The sequence below is a fragment of the Salmo trutta genome, chromosome 14, assembly GCF_901001165.1.
Source record: "Salmo trutta chromosome 14, fSalTru1.1, whole genome shotgun sequence".
NCBI lineage: Eukaryota > Metazoa > Chordata > Actinopteri > Salmoniformes > Salmonidae > Salmo > Salmo trutta.
This window is the reverse complement of record NC_042970.1, coordinates 48,878,245-48,891,213: the sequence shown is the minus strand read 5'-3', so window position 1 is coordinate 48,891,213 and position 12,969 is coordinate 48,878,245. Positions and strand designations below refer to the sequence as shown.

The following is a 12,969-nucleotide window of genomic DNA, read 5'->3' as shown; positions in this document are numbered from 1 at the left end:
GAGATTTGAATGTCGTGGTCCTTCTTGAATAAACTGATGAATAGATAGATTTCTATACCATGCTAGGTATATGGAATGCAATACAGGCCAACTGCAATTGTAAACGTTGCCTATATAGCAAGTTAAAAAATATTTGTAAAGAAGTAAGAATAACAGTACAGGAGCTTTGACTATTGAACATATCTTTTTATAATGAGTATTCAGAATAAAGGATGTTAATAAAACCTCAGAACCCCAAATGTAACTTGTTATAAAAGTTAATAACAGTAGGCCTATAATTTTTCTAGATCCCTCCGCCTAATTTACTTTCTCTGCAAGCCACTGCACTTGTCCCCATGTATTTCTCCGTCCGCCTCTACTGGAGGTGCTTGCTTGCCGAAATACAGGGAACCAGTGCTGATAATATCCCGCAGGCGTATAGCATCATAGCGCAATTTTTGTCCGGTGCTATTTTGTATTTCCGAGGGTGCTGTCATCCAGGAAGGATTTGGATACTATTTAGTGAGCGTGCTCCGCCTAATATGAGCTTTTCGTCCACGACTTGAAACAAGAACAAAAGCAATGGGAGCATTTGGAGTGATAATATGGATTTTACATTATATGGGACTCTATATTCAACTTAACGCCGCTTACAAACCGACTGTGCGAACCGAGGTGGACAATCATATATCTGGAAATGGTAGGTTTAATTCCGTCGGTAATTATGTAGCAAATTTATTATGTTGCATATTTAAAACAACTGATACATTGTGCCATGCACTCGCGACTATTCTGATTGGGTGGGGTTGACTGATGTCAAGATGGTGATGATAGTTGCGACTATTGTTTAAGAGTATAAAGTTATCTGGGACACACATTAATAGTGTATTGTAAACCCATCTGGGCCGGGCACCGGTAGCTAGGTGTATGACACTTAAATAAAATAAATCATTCAATCATTAACATTTTTATGACAGAATATCATTTTAATCCATTTGGCTCTTATTAAGACTTCCCTGGACTCTTTAGCATGTATCTGTGAAGATTGCTTTGTTATTATAATACATTAACGATGTGTGATATTAATGAACGCAACAGTCCTTTATATGGCAAGTTTGAGTATTGAAAAGATGAATGAGTTCATGTCAACCTGGAACAACTGTTACATTAATCCAACAGTACAATACCATTTTATGACCTCAAAGACCATTTTGTGAGAGGCAGTTCAAACTTGATATCTGACAATGCTATATTTGGAGCAACTATTTTGAGCAATTGCTGTTGGATTTCGTATATGGTATTTCCAGTTAGGTAGCAGTGCATCTTGGGCTAATTTACTGACAGAACAGTACAGACAAGAGGAAAATCAATGTTCATGTCCCAAAGCTATAAATCATCCATGTCATTTTAAGTTTGTTGGAGGAGATATTTTCTTTTTCAACTTTTGCTTCGTTTGCATGCTGTGAAATCAAGGGTGGCAGGGGTGTGCATTGTTGGCAGAGGTGGGATTTTAAGGGGAGGATTTTTGGAGGGAAGGTGTAGATAGGTGGCAGGTGATTCAAACCCATATATGGCAGGTGTGAGGGCACTAGTCACGGTATGTTGAGGGTAAATGTATGCCTTACTTAGGAAGTTACTATGGGAATAACGGGTGAACAAAGACCTCACATAGGAGCGCAGTGTGCAAGAGTCTTATTTCACTTTCGAATAGATTTGTTTTTGTAGCCAGCACCTGCTCAGAGACAATGGATGTGTGTAATCGTTCCCTATTCTAAGGTACTATGGGAGACATTGGTAGTGGTAATGGTAACCCTGAGACCCTGGAGTTAGGTTGGGAGGAAACATGAACAAACCAATCTATCTCATTAATAAGATTGCTGGACTTTTTATTTTAATGATTTCATGATTTTCTTCAGATTTTTTTCAGATCCCCATTAGCTGTTGAAGAAGCGGCAGCTATTTTTTCCTGGGGTTGACACAAAACATAGAACATGACAAAATACAGAACACTAATGGACAAGAACAGCAATGATCTGTTGATGCATTATTTTAACAGCAGTATCTTACCAGCAATGAGCGTGCTTGTACATACTCAGATAAAATGTAGCTCCAGTAGAAGCTTACTAATTGGTGTGGCACTGCATTTTTGCCATATTCCCTGTCACAAAGATGTTTCTACAGAATTTTGGCTCTAACTGCAGGCTGCTATACAATTTCATTTGATTGTCTGCGATAAACACTTTATCATTGTGTCTCCCTTTTCTGTCCCAGGAGCGCTCTCTCTCTCTCTCTCTCTTTCTCTCTCTCTCTCTCTCTCTCTCTCTCTCTCATCAGCTTTAGCCAAATCAATATGAATGAGTGTAGCGTATACTGGCGATGGATGAATTGACAATCTTGGATGGGTAGAAATATCGATTACGCGCATCACTCCCAGAGGGAGTTAATTGAAATGGGGTTTAACTGCAATGTTCTCTCCACAGTCTTACGTCTAACCAGCCACAAAAGAGAATGGCTCAGGGTGGGAATTTCGTAAAAGGGGAAAGCTCATAATTTCAAAATAGGCTACTGTAGCGTAGCTATAACTCAGATCCTACTATTTTCATTAGCTGTTCTCTGTTTGGTGACCTGGAAAAAATAGCCTTTTGTTTCACTCTTGGAGGTGACTGGCTTCTCAACTGAAATGAGAGCTGCATCCCATTGAGGTTAAGTCGTACCTCAACGTCAACTAAACAAATTAGCTGATCGTGGACTACAGGAGACAGCAGAGAGAGCATTCCCCCATCCACATCGGCCGCAGTGGAGAGGGTCAAAAGCTTAAAGTTCCTCGGCGTGCACATCACAGACAACCTGAAATGGTCCGTTCACACAGACAGTGTGGTGAAAAAGCTGCAACAGCGCCTCTTCAACCTCAGGAGGCTACAGATGCACCATTGAGAGCATCCTTCCCGGCTCTATCACTGTACCATGTGGCTATTGAGAAAGTTGAGGAGACTAAACTGGTGGGTGTAACCCTAGATAGCAAGCAGTCATGGTCAAAACATATAGACTCAATGGTTGCTAAAATGGGACAAGGTCTGTCCATGATAAGGTGTTGCTCTGCGTTCGTGACATCTCAGTTGATCAGACAGGCTGACCAGTACCCTGCCCTGAACCCTAGTTTTGTCGCACCTGGGCCACTGCCCAGCTTTGTGGTCATGTGCAGCTAAGAAGGACATAGGTCAATTGCAGTTGGTTCAGAACAAAGCAGCACGTGTTGCACTTAGATGTATACAGAGGTAAAGGGTCCGTAACATGCATGTCAGTCTCTCCTGGTTGAAAGTTGAGGAGAGATTGTCTGCATTACTGTTGGTATTAGTTCAATGTATTGTTGTGTTGAAGGTACCGAACTGTCTGTTCAAGCAGTTGGCCCACAGGTTAGACACTCTTCGATACAACACAAGACATGCAACCAGAGGTCTCTTCACAGTCGTCAGGTCCAGAACAGAAGCTGGGAAATGCAAAGTATTACATAGAGCCATGACGTCGGCTATCGGTAGCTGATGTGAACAAAACCTTTAAACAGGTCAACATTCACAAAAGCCACTGGGCCAGACGGATTACCAGGATGTGTACACAAAGCATGCGCGGAACAACTGTCAAGTATCTTCACTGACATTTTCAACCTCTCCCTGACCGAGTCTATAATACCTACATGTTTCAAGCAGACCACCATAGTCCCTGTGCCCAAGAAAGCGAAGGTAACCTGCCTAAATTATTACCGCCCTGTGGCACTCATGTCAGTAGCCATAAAGTGCTTTGAAAGGCTGGTCATGTCTCACATCAACAGCATCCTCCCGGACACCCTAGACCCACTCCAATTCGCATACCGCCCCAACAGATCCACAGATGACACAATCTCAATCGCACTCCACACTGCCCTTTCTCGCCTGGACAAAAGGAACACCTATGTGAGAATGCTGTTCACTGACTACAGCTCAGCGTTCAACACCATAGTGCCCACAAAGCTCATCACTAAGCTAAGGACTCTGGGACTAAACACCTCCCTCTGCAACTGGATCCTGGACTTCCTGATGGGCCGCCCCTAGGTGGTAAGAGTAGGCAACAACACGTCTGCCATGCTGATTAGAGGTCGTCCGATTAATCGGAATGGCCGATTAATTAGGGCCGATTGCAAGTTTTCATAACAATCGAAAATCTGTGTTTTGGGACGCCGATTTGGCCGATTGTTTAAAAAAAAAAAGACCTTTATTATAAGACCTTTACTAAAAAATAAAAACATGGTGTCGGCTCGTGCACGCGCCTCAGTCTCATTGTTCTCAGATCGATCACTATCCAAATGCGCTACTGTTTTTCAGCCATGGCCTGCAAAGTCACCATTCATCGTTCTGGCGCCTTCTGAGAGCCTATGGGAGCGTTAGAAAATGTCACGTTATGCCAGAGATCCCCTGTTTTGGTTAGAGATGATCAAGAAGGCCAAGAAATAGTCAGAGAGAGCGCTTCCTGTTTGGAATCTTCTCAGGTTTTGGCCTGCCAAATGAGTTCTGTTATACTCACAGACACCATTCAAACAGTTTTAGAAACTTTAGGGTGTTTTCTATCCAAATCAAACAATTATATGCATATTCTAGTTACTGGGCAGGAGTAGTAACCAGATTAAATCGGGTACGTTTTTTATCCGGCCGTGTAAATACTGCCCCCTAGCCCTAACAGGTTAACATTGACAGGGCTGTAGTGGAGCGGGTCGAGAGTTTCAAGTTCCTTGGTGTCCACATCACCAACGAACTATCATGGTCCAAACATACCAAGACAGTTGTGAAGAGGGCACGACAAAACCTTTTCCCTTCAGGAGAATGAAAAGATTACGCATGGGTCCCTAGATCCTCAAAAGGTTCTACAGCTGCACCATCGAGAGCATCCTGACCGGTTGCATCACCGCCTGGTATGGCAACTGCTCGGCATCTGACCATAAGGCGCTACAGAGGGTAGTGCGAATGGCCCAGTACAGCTTCTAGCCCCCCCCCCCCCCCCACCCCCCCGTACACTGCTGCTACTCGCTGTTTGTTAGTTACCTACATTGTCACTTCGCCCCCACCTACATGTACAGATTACCTCAACTAGCCTGTACCCGTGCACACTGACTCGGTACCGGTGCCCCCGGTATATAGCCTCTTTAATTTTATTCTTATTGTGCTACTTTTTAGTATTACTTTTTATTTTAGCCTAGTTGGTAAATATTTTATTTTTCTTGAACTGCACTGTTGGTTAAGGGCGTGTAAGTAAGCATTTCACGGTAAAGTCTACACTTGTTGTATTCGGCGCAAACAGGTAAAAGAACACCTGACTGCACAAACGGGACTGTGAAGAGACAGCCATTTTATATCTTGTATTGTAATTTGCATTGTACTATGTATTCAGTGGCGATTTTAGCATGTAAATCTTGGTGGGTCAAAAAAAAGTGGGATGCATGCCAGCAAAGCCACTACACAGAAAAACATTGCAGATATGGCAGACTTACTTAAAAAATATATATATTTTATTTATTTCACCTTTATTTAACCAGGTAGGCAAGTTGAGAACAAGTTCTCATTTACAACTGCGACCTGGCCAAGATAAAGCAAAGCAGTTCGACACATATAACACATGGAGTAAAACAAACATACAGTCAATAATACAGTAGAAAAATAAGTCCATATACAATGTGAGCAAATGAGGTGAGATAAGGGAGGTAAAGGCAATAAATCGGCCATGGTGGCAAAGCAAATACTATATAGCAATTAAAACACTGGAATGGTAGATTTGACAGTAGATGAGTGTGCAAAGTAGAAATACTGGGGTGCGAAGGAGCAAAATAAATAAATAAATACACTAGGGGAAGAGGTAGTTGTTTGGGCTATTTATAGATGGGCTATGTACAGGTGCAGTGATCTGTGAGCTGCTCTGACAGCTGGTGCTTAAAGCTAGTGAGGGAGATAAGTGTTTCCAGTTTCAGAGATTTTTGTAGTTCGTTCCAGTCATTGGCAGCAGAGAACTGGAAGGAGAGGCACCCAAAGGAGGAATTGGCTTTGGGGGTGACAAGTGAGATATACCTGCTGGAACGAGTGCTACAGGTGGGTGCAGCTATGGTGACCAGCGAGCAGAGATAGGCGGGACTTTACCTAGCAGGGTCTTGTAGATGACCTGGAGCCAGTGGGTTAGGCGACAAGTGTGAAGCGAGGGCCAGCCAACGAGAGCATACAGGTCGCAGTGGTGGGTAGTATATGGGGCTTTGGTGACAAAACGGATGGCACTGTGATAGACTGCATCCAATTTGTTGAGTAGGGTGTTGGAGGCTATTTTGTAAATGACATCGCCAAAGTCGAGGATCGGTAAGATGGTCAGTTTTACGAGGGTATGTTTGGCAGCATGAGTGAAGGATGCTTTGTTGCGAAATAGGAAGCCAATTCTAGATTTAACTTTGGATTGGAGATGTTTTATGTGAGTCTGAAAGGAGAGTTTACAGTCTAACCAGACACCTAGGTATTAGTAGTTGTCCACATATTCTAAGTCAGAACCGTCCAGAGTAGTGATGCTGGACGGGCGGGCAGGTGCAGGCAGCGATTGGTTGAAGAGCATGCATTTAGTTTTACTTGTATTTAAGAGCAGTTGTAGGCCACGGAAGGATTGTGGTTTCTACTGACCTTGAGCCTTCTTGGATGGGCACTTCTAATATAACTCTATGGCAGAACCCAAGGGGCAAATATTTTTGAGCTCTAACCTTAGAATTGAGAATGACGTACTGTCCATGAGTGACAGAAAACTGAGTCAATCATGACAGAAAACTGAGCCAATCAGGCTCAACGCTCTGTATTTTCTGCTGGCTAGCCCCACCACCACAGCAAGCACTGAGCTAGGCTGCCTCTGTCAGGTTGGATGGGGAGTGTTGCTGCACAGCTATTTTCAGGTATCTACAGAGATATTCGATCAGGTTCAAGTCCGGGCTCTGGCTGGGCCACTCAAGGACATTCAGAGACTTGTCCGGAAGCCACTCCTTTGTTGTCTTGGCTGTGTGCGTTGGGTAGTTGTCTTGTTGTAAGGTGAATCTTCACCCCAGTCTGAGGTCCTGAGCGCTCTGGAGCAGGTTTTCATCAAGGATCTCTCTGTACTTTGATCCATTCATCTTTCCCTCGATCCTGACTAGTCTCCCAGTCCCTGCCACTGAAAAACATCCCCACTGCATGATGCTGCTACCACCATGCTTCACAGCAGGGATGGTGCCAGGTTTCCTCCAGATGTGACGCTTGGCATTCACGCCAAACAGTTCAATCTTGGATTCATCAGACCAGAGAATTTTGTTTCTCAGAGTCTTTACATGCCCTTTGGAAAACTCCAAGCGGGCTGTAATTTGTCATTTACTGAGGAGTGGCTTCCATCTAGCCACTCTACCATAAAGGCCTGATTGGTGGAGTGCTGCAGAGATGGTTGTCCTTCTGGAAGTTTCTCCCATCTCCACAGAGACACTCTAGAGCTCTGTCAGAGTGACCGTCAATTTCTTGGTTACTTGGTTTTCTCTCAGTGTCTGTTGGGGGAGGGGATCCCGAGTGGCGCAGGGGCTCCCGAGTCAATCCTGTCTTGGAGCTCTACGGACAATTCCTTTGACCTCATGGCTTGGTTTTTGCTCTGACATACACTGTCAACTGTGGGACCTTACTGTGGGACCAATCAATTGAATTTATCACAGGTGGACTCCAATCATGTTGTAGAAACATACCAAGGATGATCAATGGAAGCAGGATGCACCTGAACTCAATTTCAAGTTTCATAAAAAAGGGTTGAAATACTTATGTACTGTAAATAAGGTATTTCTGTTTAAAAAATGTTATACGTTAGCAAAAAATTCTAAAAACCTGTTTTTGCTTTGTCATTATTGGGTATTGTGTGTATTTTAAAAAAAAATCAATTTTAGAATAAGTCTGTATCATAACAAAATATGGAAAAAGTTAAGGGGTCTTAATACTTTCCGAAGGCACTGTATACAGTATACAGATGCTGTATGCACCTGTACTGTGTCCTCCTTCTAAATGGAAGCAGGATGAAGAGGCCATGGCTCGTGTTGCTGATGTCCTTGATGAACTTCTTAGCCTTCCTGTGACACCAGGTGTCCTGGAGGGCAGGCAGTGTGCCCCCAATAATGCTTTGGTCTGACCTCACCACCCTCTGGAGAGCACTGCGTTTGTGGACGGTGCATTTGCCATACCAGGTGGTATTGGTATTTGGTATTTATTAGGATCCCCATTAGCCACTGCAAAAGCATCAGCTACTCTTCCTGTGATCCACATGAAACATGACATAATACATAGTACAGAACATTATTAGTCAAGGACTGAAATACCCATCACTCAGGGCAGGTGGGCCCCACCTGTTTTGAGCACCACACTTTTAGGTTAAAAAATGTATTAATATTGAGTGACGGGTCGCCACTGTATGTATATATATATATGTCTGTTTTGCTTGTTATTTTGGCATTAATACATATCACGTATCAGTTTGCAAACAATGTAAACCTTTTTTTTTAAATACATTTAATAAAGCTGTATACAAACATGGTCTCTTTTTTGATTTCTTGATTAACCTCTACGGGCCACGGGGGCAGTATTGAGAATTTTGAAAAAAATATGTGCCCATTTTTAACTGCCTCCTACACCAACTCAGAAGCTAGGATATGCATATTATTAACACATTCGGATAGAAAACACTCTGAATTTTCTAAAACAGTTTGAATGGTGTCTGTAAGTATAACAAAACTCAAATTGCAGGCAAAAACCTGAGAAAAATAGATCAAAAAAATTAGAATTTTGTGGCTGTACTATTTAGTGTCATTGTTTATTAGATACCATAGTGAGAAAGGATTCAGTTCGCAACTCCTACGGCTTCCACTAGATGTCAGCGATCTTTATAAAGTTGTTTGAAGCTTCTATGATTAACAGGGAGCAAATTAGAATGCATTGAAGTTGACGTCCCTGGGATGTCGTCACTTCCATTATGGCCTGCACCTGCGCAATCATGAGACACGAGACATTTTAAAAAAACGTTTTTCTAGACACAGGTGAGGTCGGGTTGAAACATTACTGATGTTTCACGTTAAAAATGGCTCTAAAGATTGATGCTAAACAACGTTTGACATGTTTGAACAAACGTAAATAGATTATTTTTGTAACTTTTTTAACTTTTCACCGTGACTTCACACACCCCCCCCCCCGCGCTACTTTTTAGTAGCCACCGAAGCGCTAACAACATGGAACAACTTGGAGTTATTTGGACATCAATTATGAACTTTGTCAAAAGAAACCACATTTGTTGTGGACCTGGAATTCCTGGAACTGCCAATGGATGAAGATAATCAAAGGTAATGGATTATTGACAATAGTATTATTGATATTACATGGTTACAAGATGATGCTAAGCTAATTAGGCTAGCTTATTGTTCTTAGCACAGCACCCGGTTTATTGCAACTTGTGATTTCCCAGTAAAGTTATTTTGAAATCTGGCAAGACAGTATCATTTACGAAATGTTAAACTATAATTATTTGAATGACAATATTATAATTTACCAATGTTTTCGAATAGTAATTTTGAAAATTGTAACGTTGTTCACCGGAAGCATTTCAGAGAAGAAAAAAATCAGAATTTCACCGCTACTGTAAAATGCGTTTTTTGGATATAAATGTGAACTTGATGGAACAAAAAATGCATGTATTGTATAACATAATGTCCTAGGAGTGTCATCTGATGGAGATTGTCAAAGGTTGGTGCATAATTTTAGCTGGTTTCTGCTTTTGGTGACGCCTGACCTTGAATTGAAAATGGATGTTTGTACTTTTGTGGCTATGTACTGTCCTAACATAATCTAACTTTATGCTTTTGCCGTAAAGCCTCTTTGAAAATCGAACAATGTGGTTAGATTAAGGAGATGTTTATCTTTTAAATGGTGTAAAATAGTTGATTGTTTGAGAAATTGAAATTATTAGATTTTTGATGTTTTGAATTTCCAGCCTTGCTAGCAATCCCGTCTCAGGGTTCATTGCTAACCCGTGGCCTCAACAGGTTTAAACAATATTAAACAATTATTTGATAAAATGTTGAATTTAGCCTTTACTACTATAGCCCATAGACACGCATTGAATATCACATTCATAATGGCAAAAAAGACAGTCCAAAAATAAATCATAAGTGTCGGTCCTTTATCTAGGACATAAACTCAGCAAAAAAAGAAACATCCTCTCACTGTCAATTGCGTTTATTTTCAGCAAACTTAACATGTGTAAATATTTGTATGAACATAACAAGATTCAACAACTGAGACTTAAACTGAACATGTTCCACGGACATGTGACTAACAGAAATCATAAGTAACAGTCAGTATCTGGTGTGGCCACCAGCTGCATTAAGTACTGCAGTGCATCTCTTCCTCATGGACTGCACCAGATTTGCCAGTTCTTGCTGTGAGATGTTACCCCACTCTTCCACCAAGGAACCTGCAAGTTCCCAGACATTTCTGGGGGGAATGGCCCTAGCCCTCACCCTCCGATCCAACAGGTCACAGACGTGCTCAATGGGATTTGAGATCCGGGCTCTTCGCTGGCCATGGCAGAACACTGACATTACTGTCTTGCAGGAAATCACGCACAGAACGATGAAGATCTGTGAAGTTATTTGGATTTTTACAAATTATCTTTGAAAGAAAGGGTCCTGAAAAAGGGCCGTTTATTTTTTTTGCTGAGTTTATAAGAAAGCTTTTTTTTACACATATTGAACCACTTTTTTTGCGTAGACACAAAACTACCTCTATACTTACATTACATTTTTAAAGCCGGTACCAGTTACCTACAGACAAGTCTCGTGACACTCATGAGAGTTTCCCCTTTCCACAGAGTGGTCATAATCGATTGTAGGCCAAACCGTTCGGAGGCTATAGACGTTTTCATGATAAGACCAGTTTTCGGGATATCTCATGGTCTGACAAACTCCACTGTAGCTCGGCCACCTTCCACCGCAGATGCGGAAGGCCGCGACAGGCAGATCCGGTGGATTATTAAACAGATATCTCTTTCTTAAACTGATAGATTTTGATGTGGATTTTTTTATTATGTTACTTAGATTGACGCAACGGTGTGTCAATTTACTCTAGAAGTCATTAACTTCACCACTGCTCAAAGGGATATTCAATGTCTACTTTAAAAAATAATCTATATATTCATATTATGGAATTGTTTTAAGATGGTCATACTATGGATCATTTCGCTATTTGATTTTGAATTTTAGGCCCCATTTAGAAATACCAGAAAAATATTTTTCAAAACCGGTGCGTCAATCGACTTTTAATAACTTCACCATGCTCAAAGGGATATTCAATGTCTGTTTTTTGACATTTTTACCCATCTACCAATATGTGCCCTTCTCTGCGAGGCATTGGAAAACCTCCCTGGTCTTTGTGGTTGAATCTGTGTTTGAAATGCACTGCTTGACTGAGGGACCTTACAGATAATTGTGTGTGGTACAGAGATAAGGTAGTCATAAAACAATTATATTAAACGCTGTTATGGTGTATTGTGTGTAGGGCTGTGACACAAAATCTCAATTTCCTAAATGTTAAATTCAGGCTTTAACACAACAAAATGTGGAAGAAGTCAAGGGGTGTGAATTATTTCTGAAGGCATAGTATATCTATCTATCTATCTATATATATATATATATATATATATATATATAAATATATATATAGATATATATTTACAATACCAGTCAAAAGTTTGGACACAAGGGTTTTCCTTTATTTGTACTATTTTTTACACTCTACATCGAAGCTGCTTGAGAGTGTGCAAAGCTGTCATCAAGGCAAATGGTGGCTACTTTGAAGAATCTGAAATATAAAATATATTTTGATTTGTTTAACACTTTTTGGGTTACTACATGATTCTGTAAGTGTTATTTCAGTGTTGATGTCTTCACTATTATTTTGCAATGTATAAAATAGTAAAAATAAAGAAATACCCTTGAATGAGTAGGTGTGTCCAAACTTTTGACTTGTACTGCGTATATATACTGTATTTATACAGCTCTGGAACAAATTAAGAGACCACTGCAAAATTACCAGTTTCTCTGGTTTTACTATTTGAATCCTACAGACGAACAGATGTGACAATTTTCCATTTTAAGATAATCAGTTATTTTTATATTATTATTTGTGTGTACCACATTAGGTGTTTTATGGTTGACAAATAATTCACCATACTCATATCTTCCAACAACAATTGATATTTTTTTGTTATTTCAAAAAATACTTTTTTTATTGCCGTTTTAATTTTTAGAATGTGGAATAACAGTATATCTCCAGTGATGATTTCAGTTTGTGGAAGAACAGTATATGTGACATTTTACATGACACTTGTAAGTTGTCCTTTTTTAACACCTGATATGATGTTTTAAGTACTTTCAAGTACAGATGCCCTTCATGTAAATAACTTAAATGCAATATGTAGCTAATTCATTTGTATGGAAGTTCATTTAAAGGTGGTCTATCAACTTTAGCACTGATGACTTTTCTTAAAAGTTGAGTCATGAAATCTTAGTCTCATGTAAAATGAAGCCCTCAATGTGAACATACCATAGAATAACTACAAAAATAGAATACAATTAAATTAATTCAATCAAAAGAAGCACAACTTGTACATATCAAATATGGATCAATGTGATGTGCCAATATGCATGTCCATTATGCAGGTCCGTAAGGTCAATATTACAAAACGTTCAGAAAACCATTCTCTTTGCATTTAACACTATGATCAGCAATTAAGTTTTGAATTGCGTTAAACCCATGCTAAAGGCAAGAAATGTCCTTCTGTACTGAGGTGACAACAGTAAATAAGTATTAACTGCTTAGAGTTAATGCTAAATGTGGTGACAGAGAGATGTACTGTATATTGTAATGAATAAAAGAAGGGAATCATTAGGAT

General features: G+C 40.4%; 1 protein-coding gene across 1 annotated transcript in view; it reads left to right on the top strand.

The window, feature by feature from the left end:
- Positions 1–445: 445 nt before the first annotated feature.
- Positions 446–12,969, top strand: part of LOC115208304 (V-set and transmembrane domain-containing protein 2-like protein) — a 74,727-nt gene continuing 62,203 nt past the window's right edge. The window contains exon 1 of the mRNA XM_029776243.1: positions 446–679. Within this exon, the coding sequence (XP_029632103.1) occupies positions 562–679 (118 nt within the window). The 5' untranslated portion in view covers positions 446–561. The remainder of the gene's footprint in view (positions 680–12,969) is intronic.